Below are 13,160 nucleotides of genomic sequence, written 5' to 3'. Positions count from 1 at the left end.
CAAAGCCCTGAAGATTTTTGAAGAAGAGTATAAAATGATTTAGGTAAGTCATGGTATTCTGAGTGGAGCAGAGGACTGGGAATGAGGAACTCTGGGTCTTGGCCTGGCTCTACTGCTCACTTGTAACCATGGACCAATAATTGTCATTGTCCTTCATTGTCATTAGCTTTAAAATGGGGAGGGGAATAATTTTTTATTTTTTCTTTAATAATATTTTATTTTTCCCCAATTACATGTAAAGATAATTTTTAACATTCATTTTAAAATATTTTTGAGTTCCAGGTTTTCTCCCTTTCTCCTTCAACTCCCTCCTCTCTAAATAAGCAATTTGATATAGGTTATACTTGTTCAATCATGCAAAACATATTATCGTATTAGTCATGTTATGAAAAAAGAAACAGATCAAAAGAAAAAAAAACATGAAAAAAATTAAGTAAAAAATAGTGTCCTTTGCTCTACATTCAGACTCCCATCAGTTTTTTCTCTGGAGGTGGATGGCATTTTTCACCATGAATCCTTTGGAATTATTTTGGATCATTGTATTGCTCCGAATAGCTAAGTCATCCGCAGGTGATATTCATACAGTATTTCTGTTACTATGTACAGTGTTTTCCTGGTTCTGCTCACTTCACTTTGCATCAGTTCATGTAAGTCTTTGCAGGTTTTTCTGAAATCAGCCTGCTCATCATTTCTTTTAGCACAATAGTATTCCATTGCAGTCATATACTACAACTTGTTTAGCTATTCCCCTATTGATGAGCATCTGGAGGGGAAAAATTAGGCTCTTCCAGCACTGATGTGATGTTCTGTGGTTCCATAATTCAATGTTTCTTTGATTCAAGAAGTGTTTTAGAAACCTTCATTCAGCAATAGAAGGCAAGATGGATTGAGCCAAGAGAAATGAGAGTCCAAAAGATCCATTTGGAGATTCTTACAGTGATATAGACTGGAGAGATTAAAGGCCCAAACCGGGGTAATAGTAGTGAGAATGAACAGGAGCAGAAGTGGTGAAGGAAGAATTCCCAGGACTTGGTGACTGATTGGCTTTGGAAATTCAGTGAAAGAGAGTAAAAAATGATTCTGAGGTTTGGAGCTTGGCTAAGTAGATGATGATACCTACAGGATTAGAAAAGGCAGGAGAAGAAGCACCTGGTTTGTAGGTGGAAGATAACATACAAGTTTAAGCATTCATTACCTGTCACTGGCTAAAATCATTATTTTTGATATGGGTTTTTATAAGTGGCACACTTCTTCTGATAGCAAACAGCAAGGTCACTACAAAGTTTTAGTTCTACATACTAAATGAAACTTAATTTTCACTGTCTTTTTTACAATCTTTGTTTTCCCAGTTTATTTACTGTTATCTTCAGAAGTTGCCAGGCTGCCAAATTTATCAAGTTTGATTGCAGTGAATTGAGAGTTTTGTGAATGACATCTTATCTCTGTAGTTGGCAATCCTGATTTCTTCTTAAGATAATTTGTAGATTTTTTTTTGCTTTTAAAGAAGCAAATCAAAATGCTCTATAGGAGAAATGTTGGGTAGATTGTTGCATTGTGATGAAAACAATGCCTCCCAAGTATTCTATTTTTTTTTGAGAGGGAAATAGATAATAATTTTGTCAGATGACATCTCTTACAACAAATCTTACTGGGAAGAAACATAATGTTGATATTTTTTCATTGTATACGGTCATTAGGGGCTCACAGTTTACTAGATGCTAATATTATCTCATTTTCTCCGTCCGTCAGAATCTTTGCCAAGCACTTTTGAGCAGACCTGAAAAATTTATGCATACTTTGTCATTTCTCAAGCTGTGGGTACCACTGGAGGGCAGAGGAGATTAGCAAGGCACAGCTACTTCATCCTCCACTCATCTAGCAAACATAAATCACCTACTGTGTGTAAGGCATTGTACTAGGGGGTGGAGATACAAAGGTAAAACATGACTCTATTCTGCACTCAGGAGCAAATCTTGAAATGGGTGAGGATGTGAAGTGGCAAAAGAAGATTAGTCACTGCCCTTCCAAAGCAGAAGCAAGGTATCTGGTCATTTGTGTGTCTGCGATTTCAATCATATAAGAAAAGCCCCTGGGATGTATTTTAAGCCATGATCATAGTTTGTTGGGTTTAACTTTTAAAAAAAGTTGTTTTTGGTGTAAGCAAGAGTTCAGGAAGAGGATTCTGGGAAGGTGGCAGAATAAGACAGGAAATGCCAGGCTCTCTAAATTTCTCCCACAAACAAGATAAAATATCATACCAAAGTGAACTTTAAGTGGCAGAAATAATTAAAAGTTGGGGTAAAGCTGTTGTTCTCCTAAGACAACTTGAAAGGACCTTAGGAAAGAACCAACCTCCATTGGCAGAGGTTTGGCTGGACAAACAAGTCCTTTGGGCAGCTGGGTCCAGAGGTAGCCTCAGCTTCCAGACCTTTCACATCAAGGACAGTTTGGGGGATTGGATAGCTAAGTAGGGGAAGATTGAAGAGCCTCCACTGTCACAGGATGCCAGGCCCACTTGTGCTGACCACACACAGTCCTGAGGTGTAGGTACAGAGAAATGAGCACATTCCTGGTGAGTTCAGTAGCAGAGGAGTGGGGACCAATTTAAAAATTAGAAATACCAGCAATAGAGTGATCCATGACAATTCCAAAGGACTTATGATGAAAAATGCTATCCATCTCTAGGGAGAAAGAACTGATGGAGTCTGAATACAGATTGAAGCATACTTTTTCTTTATTTTTATTGGGGTTTTTTGTCTGTATTTTGATGTCTATGTTTTCTTTCACAACAGCACTAACATGGAAATATGTTTTGCATGTCTGGACATGTATAACCTCTATCAAGTTGCTTGGGGAGGAAGGGAGAGAATTTGGAACTTAAAATTTAAGAAAAAAACCCAAGAACCCAAGTGTTAAAAATTGTTTTTACATGTAATCGGGGGAAAATAAAATATTAAATCATTTAAAAAAAAAAGACTACACCTTAGGAGAAATATTAAGGATGGACTCATAGATTTGAGAGTATGTTCACAGAGATAATAACTGAACCAATGGAAAGTCATAAGATTTCCAAGAGAGAGTGCAGAGGAATAAGAGGATCCAAACAGCCTTGGACACAAACCTAGGGTAAGGAGGCAGAGTATGGATGATGATCCAGAAAAGCACATTTAGAAGGAATAGTTAGACAAGAAGGAAGAGAATTGGGAGAGAGTAGTGTCATGAAAGCTGAAGGAGCAGAGACTACCTAGGAGTGAGAGATCAGTATTGTCAAAAGCTATACTGAATCTGAGACAGTTCCAAAGGACTCATGTTGAAAAATGCCATCCACCTCTAGAGAAAGAACTGATGAAGACTGAATGCATATTCAAGCATACCATTTTTCACTTTCTATTTTTGCTTTTTGTTTTTTTTTTCCCTTTGGGTCTGTGTCTTTCACAACATGACTAATGTGGTAATATATTTTGCATAATTGAACACATGTAACCTATATTAAATTACTTACTGTATCAGGGAGGGGGGCAGTAAGGAAAGGAGAGAAAAGATTTGGAACTCAAAATTTTAAAAAAATGAATGTTAAAAATTGTCTTTACATGTAACTGGGAAAGAATATATTTTAAAGAATAGAGTACAATTTATTATGGTTTAGCTGAAGTAAAAAAAAAAAAACCAAACATACCAGGTAGTAATCATGATCTCAGACAAAGTTAAACCGAAAATAGTTTTAATTAAGAGATAAACAGGGAAAGTATGATAAAAGGTACCATAGAAAACGAAGCAATATCAATACTAGACCTAGATGCAGGGAATGCTGTAACATCTAAATTTGTAAAGGAAAACTGAAATGAATTAGAGGTAGAAATTGATAGTAATACTATAATAGTGAGGGGCTTGAACCTTCCCTTCTCAGAATTAGAGAAATCTAACCAAAAAATAAGGTCGAATAGAATCTTATGTAAGCTAGATATGACAGATATCTGGAGAGAATTGAATGCCAGTATAAAGGAATACACCTTTTTCAGTGATAAGTAGAACCTTTACAAAACCTGACTATATATTAGAATGTAAAAACTTTATAGTTAAATGCAGAAAAGCAGAAATATTAAATGCATCCTTTTCAGATCATAATGCAATAAAAATTATATTCAATAAGGGACCGTGATAACACAGATAAAAAACTTACTGGAGACTAAAAACCTGATCTTTAAGTATGAGTGGATTAAAGAGCAAATCATTGAAATAATTTCATTAAAGAGAATGACAGTAGTGAGACAACACATCAGAACCTATGGGATGCAGCAAAAGCAGTAGTCAGAAGAAAATTTGTATCTCTAAATGCTTGTATCAACAAAATAGAGAAAGAGCAGGCCAATGAATTACATATGCAATTAAAAAAAAAAACTAGAAAAAGAACAAATTTTAAAAAATCCCATTGTAACCAAGTGGGATTTATACCAGGAATGTGGGGATGGTTTTTATAACATAAGGAGAACTATTAACGTAATTATTTATATCAATAACAAAAGTAACAAAAAACATACGATTATATTGATGGATGCAGAAAAAGCTTTTGGTAAAATATAACACTTATTTCCATTAAAAATACTTGAAAGCATTTTTCCTCAAAATGATAAGAAACATCTACCTAAAACGATCAGCAAGCATTATTTGTAATGGAGATAAGGTAGAAACCTTCCCAGTAAGATCAGGAGTGAAACAAATATGCCCACTGTTGCCAACATTAGTCAATATTGTATTGGAAATCTTGACAATAGCAATAGAAAAGGAAATTGAAGGAATCAGAATGGTCAGTGAGGTAATAAAACTCTTTTTGCAGATGATATGATGATGTACTTGGAAACTCTTAAAGAGTCAAATAAAAAGTTAGTGGAAACAATAATTTTTAACAGAGTAGCATGATATCAAGGAAACCCACATAAATAACCAGCATTTCTACATATCACCAACAAAACTGTGCAAGAAGGGATAATAAGAGGTACCTCATTTAAAATAAGTGTAGGTAGTATAAAATACCTGCCAGAACTATAAAATGTAATTATACAACACATTTTATACAAATAAAATCAGATTTAAATAATTGGAGAAATACTGAACATGGGTAGGCAGAGTCAATATAATAAAAATGACTAGTTTACCTATTACCAAAAAATGTTTTCACTGTACTAGAAAAAAATCATAACAAAATTCATTTGGAAGAACAAAAGTTCAAGAATATCAAAGGAATTATTGAAAAAAAAAGTAAAGGAAGGAAGCTTAGCAGTACCAGATTTTAAACTATAAGACAGTAATTATCAAAACTACCTGGTATCGGCTAAAAAATAGAAGTGGATCCATGTAGACATAAAAAATACACAGTAGCAAATAACTATAGTAACCTTTCAATTTGATAGATGTAAAGATTTAAGCTTTGGGGATAAGAATTCATTATCTGGTAAAAAAAAAATTGTTGGGAAAGCTAGACAGAAGTCTGGCAGAAATTCAGCATAGACCAATATCTTAAACAATTTACCAAGATAAGGTCAAAATAGATTCATGACCTAGATATAAAGGGAGATGTAAGAAAATTAGAAGAACATGCAACATACTACCTATCAGACCTATGGATGGGAGAACAATTTATGAATAAACAAGAGATAAGAGATTGTAAGATGTAAAATGGATAATTTCAATTGCATTAAATTAAGAGGGTTTTGTACAAATAAAACCAATGTAGCCAAGATTATAAGGAAAACAGAAAATTGGGAGAAAATCTTTATAGACAATTTTTCAGATAAAGGTCTCAAGTTTTTAAAAATATGAGTAATTCCTAAATGGACAAATGGTCAACGGATATGAAAGGGCAGTTTTTCAATGAAGAAATCAGAAGTATATATAGTCATATGAAAAAATGCTCCAAATCACTATTGCTTAGAGAAATACAAATAAAACACTTTGAGATCTCATTTTACACTTATCAGATTGACTAACATGATAGAAGGGGAAAGTGACAAATGTTGGAGGGGATGTGAAAAAGTTGAGACACTGATTCACTGTTGGTGGAATTGTGAATTGATTCAGCCATTTTGGAGAGAAATCTGAAATTATGCCCAAAGAATTATAAACTTTGTATACCCTTTAACCTATCAACTTTGCTATTAGGTCTGCTTCCCCAGGTGATTGGGGGAAAAGGAAAAGAACTCATATATTCTAAAATATTTATAGCAACTCTCTTTGTGGTGGCAAAGAACTATAAATTGTGGGGATGCCCGTCAGCGGGGGAATAGCCAAACAAGTTGTGGTATATGATTGTGATGAAATACTACTGTACCATAAGAAATGATGAACTGGGTGATTTTAGAAAAACGTGGAAGATTTGCATGAAATAATGAAGAGTCAGATGAGCAAAACCAAGAGAACATTGTACACAGTAACAACAGTATTGTTCTAAGAATGGTTTTGAACAACTGTGTCTTTTTGACACAAATCAAGTATAAAGGACCTACGAAGGGAACCAAAGGAAATTTAGAAGGAAGCACAGAAAAGCAGGGTAAATTGTAGTATTTATTATGTAGTTGTTTTTTTTAAAACAGTATGAAATGGAAAGTCATGATTTTATATTGAATACTCATTTTATGTTGTGCTGTGTACATGGAAATGTTCTTTTTTTCTTTTTGTATTTAAGTTCAAAATCAGTAAAAAAATTTTTAAAAGAATTCAAGTAGGTTTTGGGGTGGGGGACATGGCTGCATTTGAAAATAAAAGGCATGTATAAAACTTAAATACCAATGCATATGTACTTATGTGCATGTAAATTGTATACACAACATGTGCCTATGGATACAGTGTGTCTTTGTGTATGTAGAAGTATGTATATATGTAAATGAATATGTATATGAAGTATATGTGGGAATGTTATATATGCATTATACAGTCTTTTCAGTCGTGTCTGACTGTTCATGACCTCATTTGGGGTTTTCTTGGCAAAGGTACTGGAATGGTTTGCCATTTCCTTCTCCAACTCATTTTACAGTAGTTCAGGGTTAATCTGCTTGTCCAGGATCATACAGCTAGGAAGTGTCTGATGCCAGATTTAAACTCAGGAAGATGAGACTTGCTGATTCCAGGCCTAGCACTCTATTCACTGCACCATTTAATTACCCACATATATTTACTCTGTGTGTGTGTGTGTGTGTGTGTGTAACAAGAAGAAAAGATATTGGGTTAAACAGGTTAATAATTGTGTTCTCACAGATATAATTAATTGCAAAATTCAGTTTACTTGAATTGTAATATGTTTCTTAATCAGTTCTAATTTTTTATCAGAACTGAGTCAGCTTTTACTTTGGTATTTTGGTGTATCAGTGATTCATCAGTGTGGCCACCATTTGAGACCACAGTTCCTCCAGTTTCTTACTTGGTAATTTTTGTACATACTTTTGACCACAACAACCCATGAATCAGTTCAACATGGTATGTTTCTGAATTATCACTGCTTCATTCTTAGTTTTTCACAAGGCATTTTAGTCTCTTATGTCCACTCTAGGATATTCACTTCTACTTAGTTTTTTTTTCTGAAGCCAGCGTTCAATTTAGCGCAGGAGCATTGCCTTCTTTCATGTGATGCTTTGTAATATCACATAGTGACATTTTATCTCTTCTGGTAAATTTTAAATTTTTCTGGAAGTTGGTTGAGTTGCTTAAGATTCTCTCCGTTGTCATTTGTTATATGATTACAAATATGTACAAGTATATATGTACACCAGCATATACAGAGGGTTCTTGGGAATGCACTTACTTTGAGTGGAGGTCTTATTGTGCCATGTTAAGCCTTGAAAGTGGTGAGGATATATAATTGACCTTTAGAATAGCATGTTCATTCTCACCAACATTTTGTTTAAAAAGTATACATGCATGTATGTCTGCATGTGTGTAGGCATAGTGTGTATGAATATACGTATTTGTAAAACACACTTTTTATACTTTTCTGGGTTGAGGGTAGAGAGGAAGGAGCAGCATGGGCTCGGCCCTTGGATATACAGGCCTAGTAGCCCACCATCCCGGGAGGTTTGCTCAGCCTGCTTGTGGAGATTTCTTAAATATTGTACTTGGCATTTTTTCCTTTAGAAAAGTGAAGAGGATAAAAGAAAATACTGTCTTTTCTGTTAGCTATGGAGTTTTTAAGACAGTGATTTAGCTCTCTTAAATTGATTCACCACTGAATGATATATCTTGTTTATCCACAAGGCAACTGCAAGGCTTAGGCAATAGAGTGTTGGACTTGGAGTCAGAAGACTTGAGGTCAAATCCTACCTCAAACACTTACTAGCTGTGTGACTCTGGAAAGATCACTTAACCTCTCTCAGCATCAGTTTCTTCATCTGTAAAATGGAGGTGATAATACCAGCATGTGCCTCGCAGGGTTATTGTGAGGATAAAATGATATACAATATTTGTAAAGTACTTGGTAAACCTTAAAGTGTTATGTCAGTGTTGACCGTTATTATGACTATTATTATATGCTGGCCTATTGCATTTTGGTTGCTGAAAGATCTCTTCCTGACCAATAATAATTGTCTTCGATTTTTGTTTTTGGACAGTGTTATTTGCTCATCTACTACACTGGCTGGAGGAATGTAAAATCTTTCTTGACTTTTGGCTTAATTTGTCTATGCAACATGTATCTATATGAACTCCGCAACCTCTGGCAGCTTTTCTTTCATGTGACTGTGGGAGTGTTTGTGACACTACAGATCTGGCTGAGGCAGCCCCAGGGCAAGTCCCCAGATTATAACGTCTAAAACAAGCCTGACTACATTTGCCTGCAACAGCTGCCTAGAGGGTCAAGAGAGCCTCCTGCCTATCAGTGGGGAAGATTTTCACCAGACATGAGGAGCGTCATTTTCCCTCCTGTCTCCACCTTACTTTTTGTTGTTTGAAAACAACATAATCTGCCTCTGAGTATATCTGCCATGGAATTCTTCCAGAAGTCTTTGAAAATATTACTGGCTGAGAGATCATCATCACGAAGAAAACAGGCCCCCTCTTTGCTCTGCTGAGTATGTGGATGGACAAAGTAAATTTGGAAGATAACTAGTAGCAAGCAGCACATAAGCCTTTTTGAAAAATCCAGTGAAAACGTGAACATAGTACTAGTTCTCCACACCAAGTATGAACCAGTACCAACGTTGGTCTTTGCCTTTGTGAGGCAGTAGTGTAGATTAAATAAAAAGATGCTATGGCATACTGGCAAACTTACATTTGAAATGCAAAAGTGGTTACTAAATGTCACAGTGTTGGATCGTACACTAACAGAAACGTGCATTTGTGTGTCTAAATGTTGTTTTTTTATTGATTCTTTTAAATTCTCACATGAATCCTTAACAGTAGAAACCACCTAATTCTGAAGATAAGGCAAGAACTTTAGAAATATTTAAGGAGACAATGATGTTTATAAGCTGCTTGTGAATAATTTTGGAAGCGACCATTACTACCAAGTTTTATTAGAGTTTACTATAAGGCAGAAAGTTCTTCTGTTTCTCTAGAACTGTAATTACCTTTCAGTGCTACTATCTAACTCCTCAGTACCCTGCCAGATGAAATTGTAAAAGATGTCCAAATGCTTTGAAATTCTCTATTGTTAATCCAGGCATAAACAAAAGCTCCCTGCAGTTGTAAAATCCGTGAGATATCAGTCCTGCTTTTGGCAATCATATTCATGAATGTCTCATTTTAAAAGAATGAAACTAATGTTTTCAAACAGAAAATGTGCAGGTAGCAGCCTGAGAAAGCAGAAAGTTACTGGAGTGGAAGTCAAGAGACTCAAGCTCAAATCCTGGCTCAGCCACTCCCTGACCTTTGGCAAGTACCTGCCTCTTTAGGCTTATTTACTCATTTGTAAAATGAGGGCGAGGCTGGAAGAGAGAATTTCCAAAGTTTCTTTCATTTCTAACATTCTACAATTTCATAAAATTCAGTATGTTGAAAAATCATGGACTTTATACTGCTGGTTAAAAGATATATTTGCAAGTAAAATGAGATGGCAGAAAGAAGCTGAGGTAAGACTGGGACACTTAGGGAAATTCATCATTGGGTGGTTTTAATTACTATGTCCTTCTATATATGTTGGTGTACTTTTACAGGTACCCACCCAAGGATTTTTATTATATGCGTATCATATACATTACAGTATAAACCTTAATTAACCAGAACTTTTTTTTTTTTTGCTGCAGTCAACTTCTAAGTGAAAGAAGCAAATGACAAGAAAAACGGTTATCAGGGATTTATTTGAAAAAGCAGTGCAGGGTATATGCTAAGGTCTGTACGCATTCAACCCCTTCTTTTATAACTACAAGATTGTGCAAGAAGAATTGACATTCAGAATCATGACCCTGAGGCATTACAAGATCATAAATCATCAAAGAAACAGGAGGTGATATTCACTGTGCTGTACTTACTTAAAAAGAAATGTACCGACCAATAAGATTTTATAAAGATTTTCAACAAGAATTGAAACAGAAAGATTTTTTTAAAAATTTTATTTATGTCAGAAAGATTCCCTCTTTCATCCATCAGTATCCACATCACTCTGTATACATCCAACATTCTTGCTTCTGCCAAATTGGGGATGGTTTGTTGTCCAGGATTCTGTGACTCTTTGGGGGAAAATAGATTTTTGCCAAGGATACAGAGCAATCTTGGACTCTTGATAACATATCTTGAATATTTGTAATAATTATCCTACAGTTTTTAATAGTACTTTTGCTTTTAAGAACAATTTCTATTATAGCATCTTCACACTACCAGGTGTGTTATGGAAGATAGTTATTGTTTGTCCAAATTGTATAGAGGAGGAAACTGAGATACAAAAAATTTGTGTGACTTCCTGAAGGTCCTCGTAACTAAGCCAGTATTACCCTTCATGTCTCATGGCTTCAGGTTCAGGACTTTCCACTATAGTGGGAGTCATGAATGTTGTATTCACAGAATGCATCTTTCCTTGGTAAAAATTAGAGAATTTACACTGCTTGATAGCAATGAATCCATACTTCCTTCCACCAAGTATTGATATGTTTTCCTCTAATTTAGGGTATCTTGAGGGTCTTTTTATTGTCCAAGATAATTTTTGCTGTCATGGCATAAATAATACTCTTATTTTTCCATAAAACTGACAATAATATAACTTATTTGCTCAATAGAGCTGTTCCTTGTTTACTCTGGTACCTCAGCACTCAGGAATTTTCATTTCTGGGCTTCCACATGTATGTAGTAAGCTCCATCCTCTTGACTAGGGCAAGTATGTTAGAAATTGAAAATCTCCTTCCTATAAATACTGTTGCCTTGAGACCAAGAATGTTTTCCTTCAACTTTGAATTTTTACTATATAATTATTCCATCTCCAGGTTAATGCAAAATAGGAGTGTTTATCACAGTTTTTAAATATATGAAATGTTATCTTCAATTAACTCCAGAGTTGAAGGCCTTAGCTCACTTAAATTAACTACCTTAGAAAAGTGCATCACATTCAGAGCCCCATTTCTTTTATGTTGCCTCTGAAACTCCATTAAGCCTCTAGCTTGTCAAGGTTGCACAGAGGCCGGAATACTTTTTCACCCTTTAGATGCAGGCCACAAGGCACCCTTCCTGGTATTAGGCAACTCATGCCAAAAATGGTCTAGGGAAACAATTTTTATCTATCCTGTGTTCCTTTGTGCATTAGTAACATCTCTGATGACCTGTCCTGGACTGTAGGAATTACTTAGTATACATATAACCAAACTGTCTTTTACTTGTTCTTTTTGGCTATTTAAAACCTGGTTCTGTTGACCTAGAAGTAAAATTTTGTGTTCTGTGAAAGAGGACTGAAATTATTCTAGAAATTGTCTCCACTCTACACAAACCAAACTAGACATATAGCTGCACTCTAGAGACAAGCCTTTTGAGAAGATTCCCTAAAACTTTGTTATTTTTGATTATGCTGATGCTTTCCTTTTTTTTCAGTCTTTAAGAAAATGTAATCTTCCTCTTTCCTAGCACAGTAAGAACGTCACCACCACAGCAAAGGTGGAGTTTAAATTTATTTTAGCATGCTGGCCTGAAAGTTGAAATAAATCTCCTGATCATAAAAGTCTTGTGAATGAGTATCAGTTGAGAATTTAGCTATAATTTTACAAAGTCGAGGATAGTTTTCATCTCTATTAATTTTCTGGGATGGTGAATTGAATGGGAGCTTGTAACTCTTGTAGAGTATTGAGTTTCTAAAGAGAAGTCGTATCGTGTGAGGAACTGGGCATGTTTAATCTGGAGAAGAGAATGTTTAAGTAAGAGAAGATGATAACTGTCTTTCAGGTATTTAAAGGACTGCCATGTGAAACGGGTTAAACTTTTGTGGTGCTCCAAAAGGGAGAACGTAGGGCCAGAAACCTAGGATAGATTATACCTGAAGGTCAATTTCAACTTGATATAAGGAGAAAATTTTTGCAACAGAGCTGTTCAGTAACATATCATGGAAAGTCCTACTAGGTAGGTAATCCCCTCCCCCTCAGTTTACGAAAGCAGAGGCTAAATGATCACTTGTTGGGGTTATTATCGAGGGGATTGCTGCCTTTGGTAGGGGATTTGACCAGTTAATCTCTGAAGCCTCCTCCAACAATCTTAAGATTTTAGTCTGCCACTTCAAGATTTATTACTTATTGTTCTTTTTCAGGTTCTATTTTTTAACAAGTGAAAACATGAGTAGGATTGTGATACAAAATGGCTAAAAGTAAAATGATTGGTTGCCTCGTTGTTTTGTTGTTCTTATTAACTGAATAGAATTGAAAACTGGCACCCAGTATATAGTCACACTACTCTCAGTTGGCAGTATTGGTACATCATAAATGGTCTTCACTGTAACAGGTGTAGTATTAACATTCAAGGGAAGAGCAGGGCTAGCTATTAAGGAGCTCATTTAGTTCAGTAATCTAGCATTGTCAGTAGTTTTTAGAATTAGTTTGGTAGTAAAACTGTTTGGGGAATGTCATTTCCCATGGTGGGACTTTCTTTCTCTTCCATCATTGTCATTAATTTTAGGTACATTTCAATCATTTTCCCCTTGCCTGATTTACCTCTCATCTTCATGTCCTTCTTGTCACACACAAAAAAATCACTCAGAAGAGGAATCGAGG

General features: G+C 35.3%; 1 protein-coding gene across 3 annotated transcripts in view; it reads left to right on the top strand.

Moving 5' to 3' along the window:
* The window catches only part of SEC22A (SEC22 homolog A, vesicle trafficking protein), a 79,414-nt gene extending 66,634 nt beyond the window's left edge, over positions 1-12,780 (top strand). For 2 of the 3 annotated variants that reach the window (XM_036744472.1, XM_036744473.1), the window contains exon 7: positions 8,595-12,780. In XM_036744472.1, the coding sequence (XP_036600367.1) occupies positions 8,595-8,795 (201 nt within the window). In that variant the 3' untranslated portion in view covers positions 8,796-12,780. The remainder of the gene's footprint in view (positions 1-8,594) is intronic. The other variant, XR_005009566.1, reaches the window with a different exon arrangement.
* The last annotated feature ends 380 nt before the right edge of the window (positions 12,781-13,160 follow it).

Source organism: Trichosurus vulpecula, chromosome 2, assembly GCF_011100635.1.
Source record: "Trichosurus vulpecula isolate mTriVul1 chromosome 2, mTriVul1.pri, whole genome shotgun sequence".
Classification (NCBI taxonomy): Eukaryota; Metazoa; Chordata; class Mammalia; order Diprotodontia; family Phalangeridae; genus Trichosurus; species Trichosurus vulpecula.
The sequence above is the reverse complement of the archived record's forward strand: the minus strand, read 5'-3'. Positions and strand labels throughout refer to the sequence as shown.